Source organism: Pelodiscus sinensis, chromosome 10 (assembly GCF_052426305.1).
Source record: "Pelodiscus sinensis isolate ZL-2025 chromosome 10, ASM5242630v1, whole genome shotgun sequence".
Taxonomy (NCBI): domain Eukaryota; kingdom Metazoa; phylum Chordata; order Testudines; family Trionychidae; genus Pelodiscus; species Pelodiscus sinensis.
Genome location: NC_143061.1, coordinates 34,394,357 through 34,406,075, shown reverse-complemented (window position 1 = coordinate 34,406,075; position 11,719 = coordinate 34,394,357). Strand labels below are relative to the sequence as shown.

Genomic DNA, 11,719 nt, shown 5'->3' with positions numbered 1-11,719 from the left:
AAGGCTTTATTTTCTGAAAGGAAAGATCCGCGTCTAGACTGGCGCTTTTTTCCAGCAAAGCTCCGAGCCAGAGAAAAGCGGCAGCCATTTTTATGATAATGAAGCAGGGAGGATTTAAATCCCTGCTTCATTTGAAATTGCGATATGTCTAATTTGCATCCCTTTTACGGAAAAGGGATGCAGTCTAAACACAGCCCCTTAAATGTATTTGAAGACTGTTATCAGGCCCCTCCTCAGTCTTCTGTTCTCAAGACAAGTTCTTTAATCTTTCCTCATCAGGCAGGTTTTCTAACCCCTTTATCATTTTTGTTGATCTTTTCTGAATTATCTCCAATTTGTCCATATCTTTCTTAAAATTTGATGCCCAAAGCTGAACACAAAACTGCAGCTGAGGCCTAACCAATACAGTATAAAGCGCAGGAGAATTATCTCATTATATATAAACTCTGTTGTGAATATGATCTAGAATATTAGCTTGTTTTGCATCTGCATCATGTTCGATCATATTCAGTTTGTGATCTGCTATATAGTCCCAGATCCTTCTTTGTAATAGTACTGCCTAGTAAATTATTCCATTTTATATTTGTGCATTTGATATTTTTCCTTCCTAAGTGTAATGCTTTGCATTTGCCTTTATTAAATTTCATCTTGTTGATTTCAGGCTAATTTGTGAATTTAACAAGGTTGATTCTCAATTGTAATCCTGTTCTCCAAGGGTTTGCAATCCCTCCCATATGAAAATTTTATAAGCATATTCTCCAGTCCATCATCCAAATCATTAATAAAAATACTGAGTAGTATGGGACCCAAGACTCATTCTTGTGGGATTCCACTATGTATATATCCTTCCAGTCTGACAGCCAACCAGTTATACCTACTCATTCAGTCTTTCAACTTGCTATGCAAAGTAATTTAATCTAGACCACATTTCCCCAGTTTGTTTATGAGAATATCTGTGGGGTTATGTCAAAAGCCCTATTAGACTCAAGATATATCACACACATAGCTTCAAGTTCAAGTTACAAGGCCAATATCTGTGTCAAAGAAGGAAGTTAAATTGTGCCAAATCAATCTGTTCTTGACAAATCCATGCTGGCTAGTCCTTATTACCTTATAACCCCTAGGTGCTCATAAATTGATTGCTTAGTAGTTTGTTTCAATATCTTTCCAGGAATTGAAGTTAGGGTGACTCTTCTATAATTTCCTGAGTCTTCTCTGTTTCCATTTTAAGAGATAGATACTGTTTGCCCTTCTCTGTGCCCTGGGGACCTCACTTGTTCTCTATGAGTTCTCAAAGATAATGACTAACAGGTCTGAGATTGCTACAGCTACTTCCTTAAGTAGGGTAGGGTGTATTTCATCAGGCCCTGCCAACTTGAAAGCATCCAATTTATCTAAATGGCTGTATGTAGTATATTTCTGTTCCCAGAGGCCCCCCAGTAGCATGGAGAAAGAAATGAAGAAACCACACACACAACTTTCTACAAGGAGTTCAGAAACAACTTTATTTATAGCTAACACTTTTCTTTCGGCTAAAAGTGCATAGTAATTATGTATACGGTAGTCAGCATCCAAGACTTTACAGAGGGCAAATTCCTCAAAAAAACAAACACAATTCAACTGAAATGAAGATTCACACTGTTTTATTCAGTTGCATGCAGAGTCCCTTAGACAAGATATTTCCTTTATACTGAAAAGTGCTTGAATCACTAGCTGATAAAAAAGATGCAACTGTTGCTGTATTTTCCATGCTATTGACTCCCATTTGCAGCTGCAAGCCCTAAGGCATTCATCTATAACACAGTAAGAGGCTCCTTAAGATATATCGCCAGCCATGAAGAAACTCCCAGGGATCAGGAAGGCTCCTGATGGTCTTATCCCTTAAATAATTATGGGCATAAACTTGCTCCCATTCGAGTCAATTGCTAAATTGCTATTGATTTCAGTGGAGCAGAGCAGGTCCTATTTTAATAAATTCTCAGTGGAGAAAATCATTTAGTTTCTTTCTGCTCTCAGCCCCAACAAAAATAAACATATTGAAAGGAAGTCTGTATCTTTTGATCCATGTAAACACTTTGTATCTTACATTTCACCTGAGTATATAAAGGATGGTGCCCCATACTCATTCCCTTAGCTTTTAATTGTGCCTAAAGTTATGCAGCCTACATGGATGACCTACAGGCACGATATAGAATCCAGGATTTTATTAGTGTAGGATAAAGGGTGAAGTTTGGCATAAAGATTCTTAATTTTATTCAAACTATTTGGCCTCTGTTTCTGCCCTGTCTTTACTTCTTCCACCACTTAGAACAAGCTCCTGAAAACTTTTCTTTTAGCTATTCATCTGTTCTGCTTGTAGCTATCATTCACAGAGGTTTTCCAGAAAGAAGGGGAAAGTGGCTGAAGAGAAGGATCAGATATTCCATTCAGTTTTGATGCATATAAAGGTCAAAGCCTAAATTGGCTGAAGTCACTGGGGTGTATGTATATTAGACTGATCCAACAAATGAACAAAGTTTACACGTCTCTAAATACTAGTTACTTAATCAGGACTGGTGCAGCAGATCTTTATCACTCAGCTAAGACTTAGTAGTGGTGCACAAAGGGCATGAGGGAATTTGAGGCCAGATCCTACTCCCATTTACATCTTTTCCCATTGTCATCACAATAACTGGGAACAGGATCAAATAAGCAGTCAGGCCTCATGAGTGTTAAAAGGCTGCTCTGTACAAATTAATCAGTAGTCGACATTTATAAAAATGAAAGGCAAACCTCTTTTGCTTTCCTCCCTGCTCCTCCACTGACTTCTTTGCATTTAGTTGACTTCTAAAACGGTGTATTGTTCATTTGAGGCTTTCCGAAGTCGGGGAGTTTTGCCATTGACCTCAAAGAGAGTAGGATCAGGCTGTTCTACAGGTAAGACTATAAGGAGGATAGATGGGGTCTGTCCACTTGTTTGCCATGAGTTCCTGATTCTAGAAACAGCCATGCTTCTCTCAGGGAGAGAACAAGCCCCCTTGAATATGACATTCCTTGTGCTGAATGTTTATGACTATTACTTAGCACCTATAGAGTTCTTTACATTTTATTAAGCACTTTACAAACATTAGCTAATCCTCAGAACATGCCTATGAGGTAGGTGAGGTTTATTATTCCCATTTTACAGATGGGGAAACTGAGATCACGGGAGGCAGATTCACCCCTGTTGTGTTCCAATTATTTGCATGAATTTGCTCCAGAAAGTTTAAATAATCTGCCCAAGATCACAGACCATATGGTAGCTTCAGGGGATAGCCGAGTTAATCTGTTACAGAAAAAAATAGTGGCAGTTAAAGTCAGAAGGCAGGACCTTCTGGTTCTCTGCTCAGACCATTTGATCACATTGACTGTTATAGGCAATAAGACATGCTGTTGGTATCTGGGTTATTACGGTATGCATTATTTGGTGCTAAAAGGCATGTGGATGTCAACCATATGATCAGTTATGAAATGCAACAATCACAGTTGCACTGCCTGGACTACTGTAATGGAATGAAATTTATACATAAAAATAAAGCAAACTGTCAGACTCACACTTTTGTTGAGCATTGTTGACATAAACATAATAAATGAGGCTGAATTCAGCATCGACACAATGAGCAGGAAACTTTAAATAAATAATCAACTCTCACATGAGAAAACATAATAATGATCTAGTTCTAACTGCCAAATCTCTCCCCTTACGGCATACCGACTGGAACTCTGTGTATGCATACCCTTTCACCTTGTTTCCAGAGCTCAGAAGCTAGTCTTGCTGTGAAATAGCTCTGAGCTGGCTTGGCATTCTAGATTCCAACACTCAGATGAATACACTATGCTTCCCACATGTAGAATGAAGTACTGCCATAGTACCCAAAGAGAGTTTCTACAATCCAGCTATGTAACTCACTGGAGTAATTTCTACTCCAGTTTACATGCTACAAGTAGTTTGGAAGCTTGCCATTGCTCACTGTCATGCTGACAGCAAGGCTATGGTGCTGGCCATTCATTCATTACAAAATAATGCAATTGTGCACCAACATTCTGTGTAGCAGCAGCCCCACGTGATCTGTGCACACTTGCATAAGTGTGTCAGGATAGGGACTACTGCTGGGACATGAAAGGAAATGCTTATAACATACATAGGACAAATTTCTTTCTGAGCCCCAAATCCCATCCCTCCATGACTCCTTTCATGTAAGGTCTGAGAAGTACCTGCTCATACAGATTGGAGCTGAAATCTTTCATTCTCTGCTCCCTGTGCTTGGAGTGAGTTTTCTGGCAGGTGCCTGTTCAATGCCCTCCTAGATGTCCCCTAAAATGCCTCTAAAGTTCATAGCTATCAGAGAGCAGATCTGCATCCAGATTTGGACATGACTGTAGAATCATGCACTGATTTCTCTTTTGTATACATGAAAGCCAAGGGGATGGCTCCTGCTTAAAGCCAGTAGAAGTTTTGCCATTCACTTAATGAGAGCAGGAATGGGTCCCATATCTGAGGATGGCTTGTCTCATTTTTAGCCTCCCTAACTCAATTATATTTTATCTATATTCATTAAAAACTGGCCATCAAATATATTGCATCATCTACACGTGTCCTCCAACAAATGAATATAGACATTCAAGTAATAGTTCCCTAGAAATTCTGCAGAGAAATGTGGCAATTCTCATTAGAATGCAATATTAATCTGCATTTAAAACAAATTAGTTACAATACTGAAAAGCTAGGCAGACCTACTTGACATATTCACCCTTTTGATATATCCAGTGCACTGAGAGTACAAAAAATCAGAAAGTTGCACTTGCCATTAGCATTCATAAATAATTCTACAGCTGGTCTTGACATTGCTTCTCAAGATGCTAAAATACACATCAAAACTTTGCTGAAATACAGATGTTTAGGAATGAAGAAATGTTCTGAATGTCCTTGGGAGCCTTTTTTAACACAAATCTGTATATCAGGTGGGATTCACAGCTACCATTTATGAATGGAAATAAGATTCCAGTTATACTTGCAGCCATAGATAATCCAACCCCATATACTGTTGTAATTGGGATATATATAGATGATCTCACATAGCCTAACTGCAAATATCAAATGTATTTTTACAAGTTAGCCATGGCCTTTCTGACATTGCTTCTCAAGATGCCCTCTACATTGTTACTGACACAAGCACAAATAAAACTTATTATGTAGTATGGTTTAAAGACTTTCTCTACAATTAGCTTACACTCAGCTATTTCTGAGCTGTCTGTTAGCATTGTGAGCTGTTCTCCCTGGCCTGATTTCTTTTACATTTCTTAAATGCTGGTTGAAGGCTCTAATCTCATCTCTTAAAAATCTTTAAAAGAAATAATTTATTTTGAAGTTTGGGTGAGCCATCTCACTGCTAAAAATATTTTCTTTTAAAGTGGATGCATCACATCTGAAACATCAGCTTTGTTCTTAACATCATACTTTCAAACTCACAGCGTATGTGCATAATTTATGAAGATGTTCTAACTGTGCCATGCGCCAGATCCTGCAGAGGCTCCACACTCAAAACTCCCTTGGAAGTGGGAGAGTGTGGAGTATGGTACAGCTGCAAGAGCTGGCTTTGTATTTGTTAAAGGATTTTCAAAACTTTTCAGAGTGTGAAATACTTTTAAATAGAATTTCTCAGGGCCAGTCTCCTCTCCTACTGGCTATTGTGCAGACCACCTCCTATGTTACTGGCAACTGAGTAACACCACTGGGGCAAATATAATCATTTATAAAGAAAGATCAGGAGAGTGTTTAATGTAGGTTTTAGCATCTTTTACTGTGGTTTAGCAACTGGAAACGAGCACATGGGACCAGCCTGCTGTCTACAGACCATCAATAAATACTCATGGACCACAGTTTGGGGACCATGGATTTACACAACTTAATCACATGATTTGTGATTCCACAAATGATGTGTTAGGAGCCCCATGGCTGACACAGAATCAATGTGATATCTTTGTGTGGCCACATTTTATTAAATTGTAGCTCACTAAAACCAAAACTACAAACTGTAAAAAATATATATAGGGAAAGAAGGTGAATGGGTCCCCTTGTCCTTCTATTATCCACATCTTGGGTCATGAGAAAAACCCATCTCATTGACTCATCATGCCTCAGTTATCACCAGATTAATATAATGGAATGGGGAAGATGCATTCTCTGTTGTGAACAACCTCAAAAGTATCAGAGGGGAAGCCATGTTAATCTGCAGCTAAAAAAAGCATGGTCCTGTAGCACCTTACAGACTAACAAAAATATATAAATAGTATCATGAGCTTTCGTGGGTACAACCCACTTCTTCAGATGAAGTGGGTTGTACCCAGAAAAGCTCATGATACTATTTATGTTTTTTTAGTCTTTAAGGTGCTACTGGACCATTGTTGTTTTTTAACCCCAAAAGTAGGCAGTGAAGAGAATTTACCTATGGATTCAAGCACCCTTAATAGCTGTAGTTTTCATCCAGACTGAAACACTCTGACTTCAATGAAAGTTTTGGATGCATAAAGATTGCCAGCTGAAGAAGAGCAGAAGTTATTGGACCAAGGGATCTAAAAAGATAGTCACACTGGAAAAGATTTGCTTCTGCTCAGGCATAAAGGACCTTAGTGATAAGCACTCTGGGAAAAATGTGCAAAGCACAAATGTCAATTTAAATGTGCCAATTTTATTGACTTTTAGTGGAGCATTCTGTCTTTGGAAATCTACCCCCATTATCAGAGTCTTTGGAAATCTACCCCCATTATCAGAGTGGTGCATGGAGTGACCCAAGATCCCTTAATGTCAACCGGAAAGGGGTACAAATTTTATCCTAATTCTGATATGCATATTCTGGTTCACCAAAGAATGTTACATGGGGTCTTAAATGAAAAGCTGGGTCACACTGTTCATTGTCATTGTGAAATGTATGTATAAATACTATGTAAGGAGTTCTGTATGTATACTGAAAATATGTTCTTAGAGTCTGTATCATAGCGGGGTAGAGATAAGCTTCCTGTCAGACAAGAGATGTTTTATCCATTCTCTGTTGACATGTAAATTAAGTATTATGTCATTCGCAATGGATCTTCCATCACCAATTCAAGCTGAATTCAGATGAAGGATTGCAAGAATTTCAGGAAGAAACTCATAGAGAAACACAGCAGGAGATCTGGATCTGGACTTCTAATATTCCAGTCATATGAAGAAGTGGGTTACACCCACAAAAGTTCATTATATCATTTACATGTTTTATTAGTCTTTATGGTGCAACTAGACTATTTGTTGTTTTTTAAGTTTTTCCTAATCTTGAGAGATACCTCAAAGATTTGCTGGGCTATATTTGGGGAACAAAGTAGATATCTCACCATTCTGTATTTAGGAAGTAAACGAGCAATGTGTATGCATTTATGAAAATAGGATCAGAACCAGCCTTCATCGAAAATGTTGAAAAAGGCTTTGGACCAGAAACTTTATTAGACAAGGAGGTTAAGCTAATTGTCTCTAGAATGTGTGTTATGCATTTGTTTTATATGTAACCCTTGTGTTTCCATTATCCTTACTCACTACCTCTTGAATCTTTGCTAATAAAGGTATGGTTGTTTTTCACAATAAATATATCTTAGTGCTGTGGTGTTAAGCAAGGTGCTAATCTTGTGCTGAGTTATACCGCTGGTGTGTACACTGTTCCATTGGGGACAGGAGACCTGGTATTTCTGTGAGAATTTAGTGGGAAAAGGGTTGGATATTACAAGGGAACACTTCAAAGGGGCTTAGGGACTGGGATATAGCTATTGTTAGCCTGCAAGGTAAAGTAAGGGCTGGTATAGCCCAGAGGAAAGTGCCTGGGTGGCTAACAGGCTGGTAGTATGAAGGAGCTGACCCCAGTTAAGCACAAGCAAGTTTTTCCCACACAGGAGACAGGGGAATAACAAGGTGACTCTGTCTTGGGTATCCTGAGAAACATCATAAAAGCTCCCTCTATAGATGAGAGTCACTGATGCATTCAGCCTTCAAAATCATGTTTGTGTGAAGACTGCGACCTCAAATTCAGGGCTTGATCCTGCAATCCCTAATCAACCAAAACACTCACTGATGATAATGGGAATTTTTCCTAAATCAGGAAAACAAGATTAAGCTCCCAATATTTATTACAAGATTGGGTCACATATACTCATCAGAAATGTCATTTCCCTAGGTAATGCTGAATCTGACCTGTATAAAGAGCAATTAAGCTATTGTGCAATATAAGACTAGAAGAGCACCATCATACATTTTGAAAATGGTGCATAACAAATAGCTTGTCACCTGAACGTTGACCATAATATCCTTGCATTATATTATTGCATGCTTGTTTCTCCAATTAAAAAACTTTAAAATAGTTCTGTTTAAAACCCCGTTTATAATCTACAAATCCTTTATTAGTATCAACAGTATGTTGCTTTGCTGATAATACCTGGGTTGCTGTGCATAGACACAGCAAATCTGTATTTTTTAAATATTCATGGATGTGGTGGTGTTAACCTGTAAACTGGACGAGTTACCCAATGAAAACTGCCCTCTGAAACATCCGCAGCACAGCCACTTAGGTAGGGCTTTAAAATGTCCAGGTACTGCAGAGGTAAATTGGATTAAAGGATGTCAAAATATAATACTATTTATCTAGAGCCAGATTCTGCCTCCTAGAACATGTTCAGTAGTTCTATGCATATTCAGTAGTATCTCATTCTACAAGTAGTCAAGGATGACAGAATCTGGCCCTAATTACCTGAACAGCAGAAGAGGGGAAGCAGAAATTAGGTCACTATATTTCATAGCTTTAAAAAATAAATCAGATCTTAATTAGGGTCTTTGGGCAAAATCATGCTCTCCTTACCTTCACAAAACTCGTACTGAATTCAATGCAGGGAACTAGGTTTTGGTTCTGTGGGTATGAGCCTCTTCTGGTCTACTGGCTTCAATGGAAATGTGCAGCTAAGAATATGATCCTGTATTTCTACTTTGACTTGAGATACTATGCCAACCATTCACGCTTCAATCACACAGTCTCACCAAAATCTCTTGATCAAATTATAGCTCCATAACAGTTTGCAGTTGTTTTACCTCTCTCTCTAAAATCTTAACTATAGCTTGGTTGCTACAGAAGCTGTAACACTGGGGGAGGGGGGAATCATCAATAGCTGTCAGCTAGTTTGCATTTCAAATCCAGTTCCAGTGCATGTGACCTCAAAAGACTATTGTAGTAGCACAGAAGAATAACTTCTGTGCATAATCTGCCAGGGAATTCCACACAGGGAATTTTGATTAAAAATCTGTGGATATAACCACGGTGCCCGAACTGCCGGTATACATATTGCTGATTTCAATACTCTTCTAAACAGTCTAGAGTTAGTAAAAGGGCCTTCACAGTTCATGCAATTTTTTTTCTAGCAGATTGAACAATAGTGCTAAGTGGTTTCACCTTGTGTCCTAAACAACAATGTAAGAGTAGTTTAAACAATAGTGCTTGATTGCTTCCCTTGGGAAACTAGTCATTTTAAGAATAATAGTATTCTAGCAGTTCAGTGATTGGTTGTTTCCTCTTGTCACTTTCAACAGAAAGGTATCAGGCTCCTCTGTAGATTTTTTTCACCTAAATTTTTGCAGCATCCTCTAAAAAGAACAAGAACAAGAATCACTATAGGAAAAAATATACCTGGCTGCCTACTTCTGTTTGCAGAGATCTGCAACGTTCAAAAATTTCCGTATGACCATTCCCAGGCAAAGTATTAAGAGCAGCATGTATCCGATGGTGCCTAGGAAGGTTGGGGAGGCAGGGGGGGATTGGAGGAATTGCAGCAGCCCTTCCTCTATATAGTACATCTGGTCATAGATGCTGAGGAAGGTGAAGATGTGGAAGAGCTGGTGGCTGTGCCCGATGATGTCGAACAGCCCCGGCTGGATCCTCTCCGGGATCTTGCTGATGTTGAAGAAAGCCGCCACCAGGAGCCAGAAGTAGCGCCTGTAGAAGTAGACGAAGAGGGTGGGGTTGTGGCCCCGCAGGTCGAAGAGGAAGCTCTCCAGCATGATGGGGCAGGCCATGCTGAGGGGCATGGCGAAGACGAAGGTCCGGATGGCGAAGGGGTAGGCGCACCAGTCGGAGCGGCTCTTGCAGCAAGCCACGGTGCAGGTGACCGCCAGCACAAAGGCCACCGGCAGCACCAGCGCGCTGTAGAGGGCGATGGGGAGGCTGCAGTCCAGCTGCCAGCCCAGGCGCTGCTGCAGGTAGCGGCTCAGGGCCCGCGCGTCCAGCAGGCGCAGGCCGGGCAGCAGGTAGTAGGAGTAAGCCACGGTGCTGGCGAAGCCGTAGTAGCTGATGGAGGCGTAGTCCAGGTAGAAGAAGGCGGCGCGCAGGCGCAGCGAGAGGCAGCTGAACACATGGGCCGTGCAGCTCATGGCAAACGTGAGCAGGACGCCCGAGGCGTAGCACCAGAGGGGCAGCAGGAAAGGGTGGTGGAAGGGCAGCTCGCCGGCGCCGCTCAGGAAGAAGAGGCGGCAGAACTTGTTCAGGAAGAGGAGCAGGGGGATGAAGTGGGTCCAGAAGTTGAGCGTCTCGTTGGTGGGCTGCAGCACGGAGGCCAGGCACTCCTGGGCGCTGCAGTGCAGCCGCCGGTAGCCCGACAGGATGAAGCACTCCACGAAGTCATCGGGCACCTCGTCCCAGCGCAGCAGGGGGGCGGAGGAGGGTGGGGGAAGCGCCTGGTCCTTCGCTGCCCGGCCTCCGGGCATGGTGGCCCCTCGGCCGGCAGCGCCTCTGCAGGGGCGGCGGTGGGGGGAGGCCCCGGAGCCGCAGCCGCCCAGCCGGAGCAGGACCGGTGCAGGAAAAGCCGCTTTGCTGGCTGCCGCCGGAGGAGGAATTGCAGCGGATTTGTGCTGCTCCCCCGCCTCCCCCCGCCAGCATCACTCATTGCAGCAGCGGCATCGCCCCAGCCAACGCGCGGCGGCAGCTCCTCCTGCCGAGGAGCCCACCCAGCCTCGCGGTAGTTCAGCCCCTGCCGCTGGAGGAGACCGAGCCGTGCCCGGCGTGGCCCCCCCGGGCAGCGATGCGCTGCTCCGGTTCCGCGCACGCCTCCCCCGCCGGTTAATGATTGAAGCGCAGCGGACTGCAGCGCCGGGCGGCTCGGGCGGGGAGAGCCATTGATTTGCGAGGCCGGCAGGGCCCGCTCGCCCACCCCGCCCCCGTCTCTTCCTGGCTCTGAACACCCGATACACTGTCAGGCAGGGGGTGACTGGGCCACTCCTCCCCGCCGGGCGGTGGCTTGCGTGTCACTGGCATCCCCGGCCGGCAGCGCGTCCCTCGCTCTGCTCCCTGCGGCTGCCTCGCCTCCTTCTAGGAAACTCACAAAGGAGCCACTCTGGGGAGGGCGGGAAGGGGCGGGCGCTTGAGGGGAGGGGGGACAATTTTCCAGGTGCTTTGAGAGGGGCCGCCGGCATTGTCTTGTCCGTTGTAATTAGCCGCATTGGACTACAACAGACAGAAGTGGCTCGTTAAAAAGCCTCATGCGGCAGAGTGGTTCATGCACAGTCACACTAAATGCAGCGGGGCAGACGCCTGACGACAGTAGCTAGGGGGGCCCCCTGGGAGAGAAGAGACAGCGATGCCAAATCAGGAATCGCTGACCAAATACAACAAAGAGCTGGCAAGTCCCCAGCCCCCAAGAG

At 42.9% G+C, this 11,719-nt stretch overlaps 1 protein-coding gene across 1 annotated transcript; it reads right to left on the bottom strand.

The window, feature by feature from the left end:
* Positions 1-1,478: 1,478 nt before the first annotated feature.
* Positions 1,479-11,390, bottom strand: PAQR9 (progestin and adipoQ receptor family member 9). Its single transcript, XM_075937663.2, has one exon. The coding sequence runs from the start codon at positions 10,784-10,786 to the stop codon at positions 9,722-9,724; it is 1,065 nt and encodes a 354-aa protein (XP_075793778.2). The 5' UTR covers positions 10,787-11,390; the 3' UTR covers positions 1,479-9,721.
* Positions 11,391-11,719: the final 329 nt, after the last annotated feature.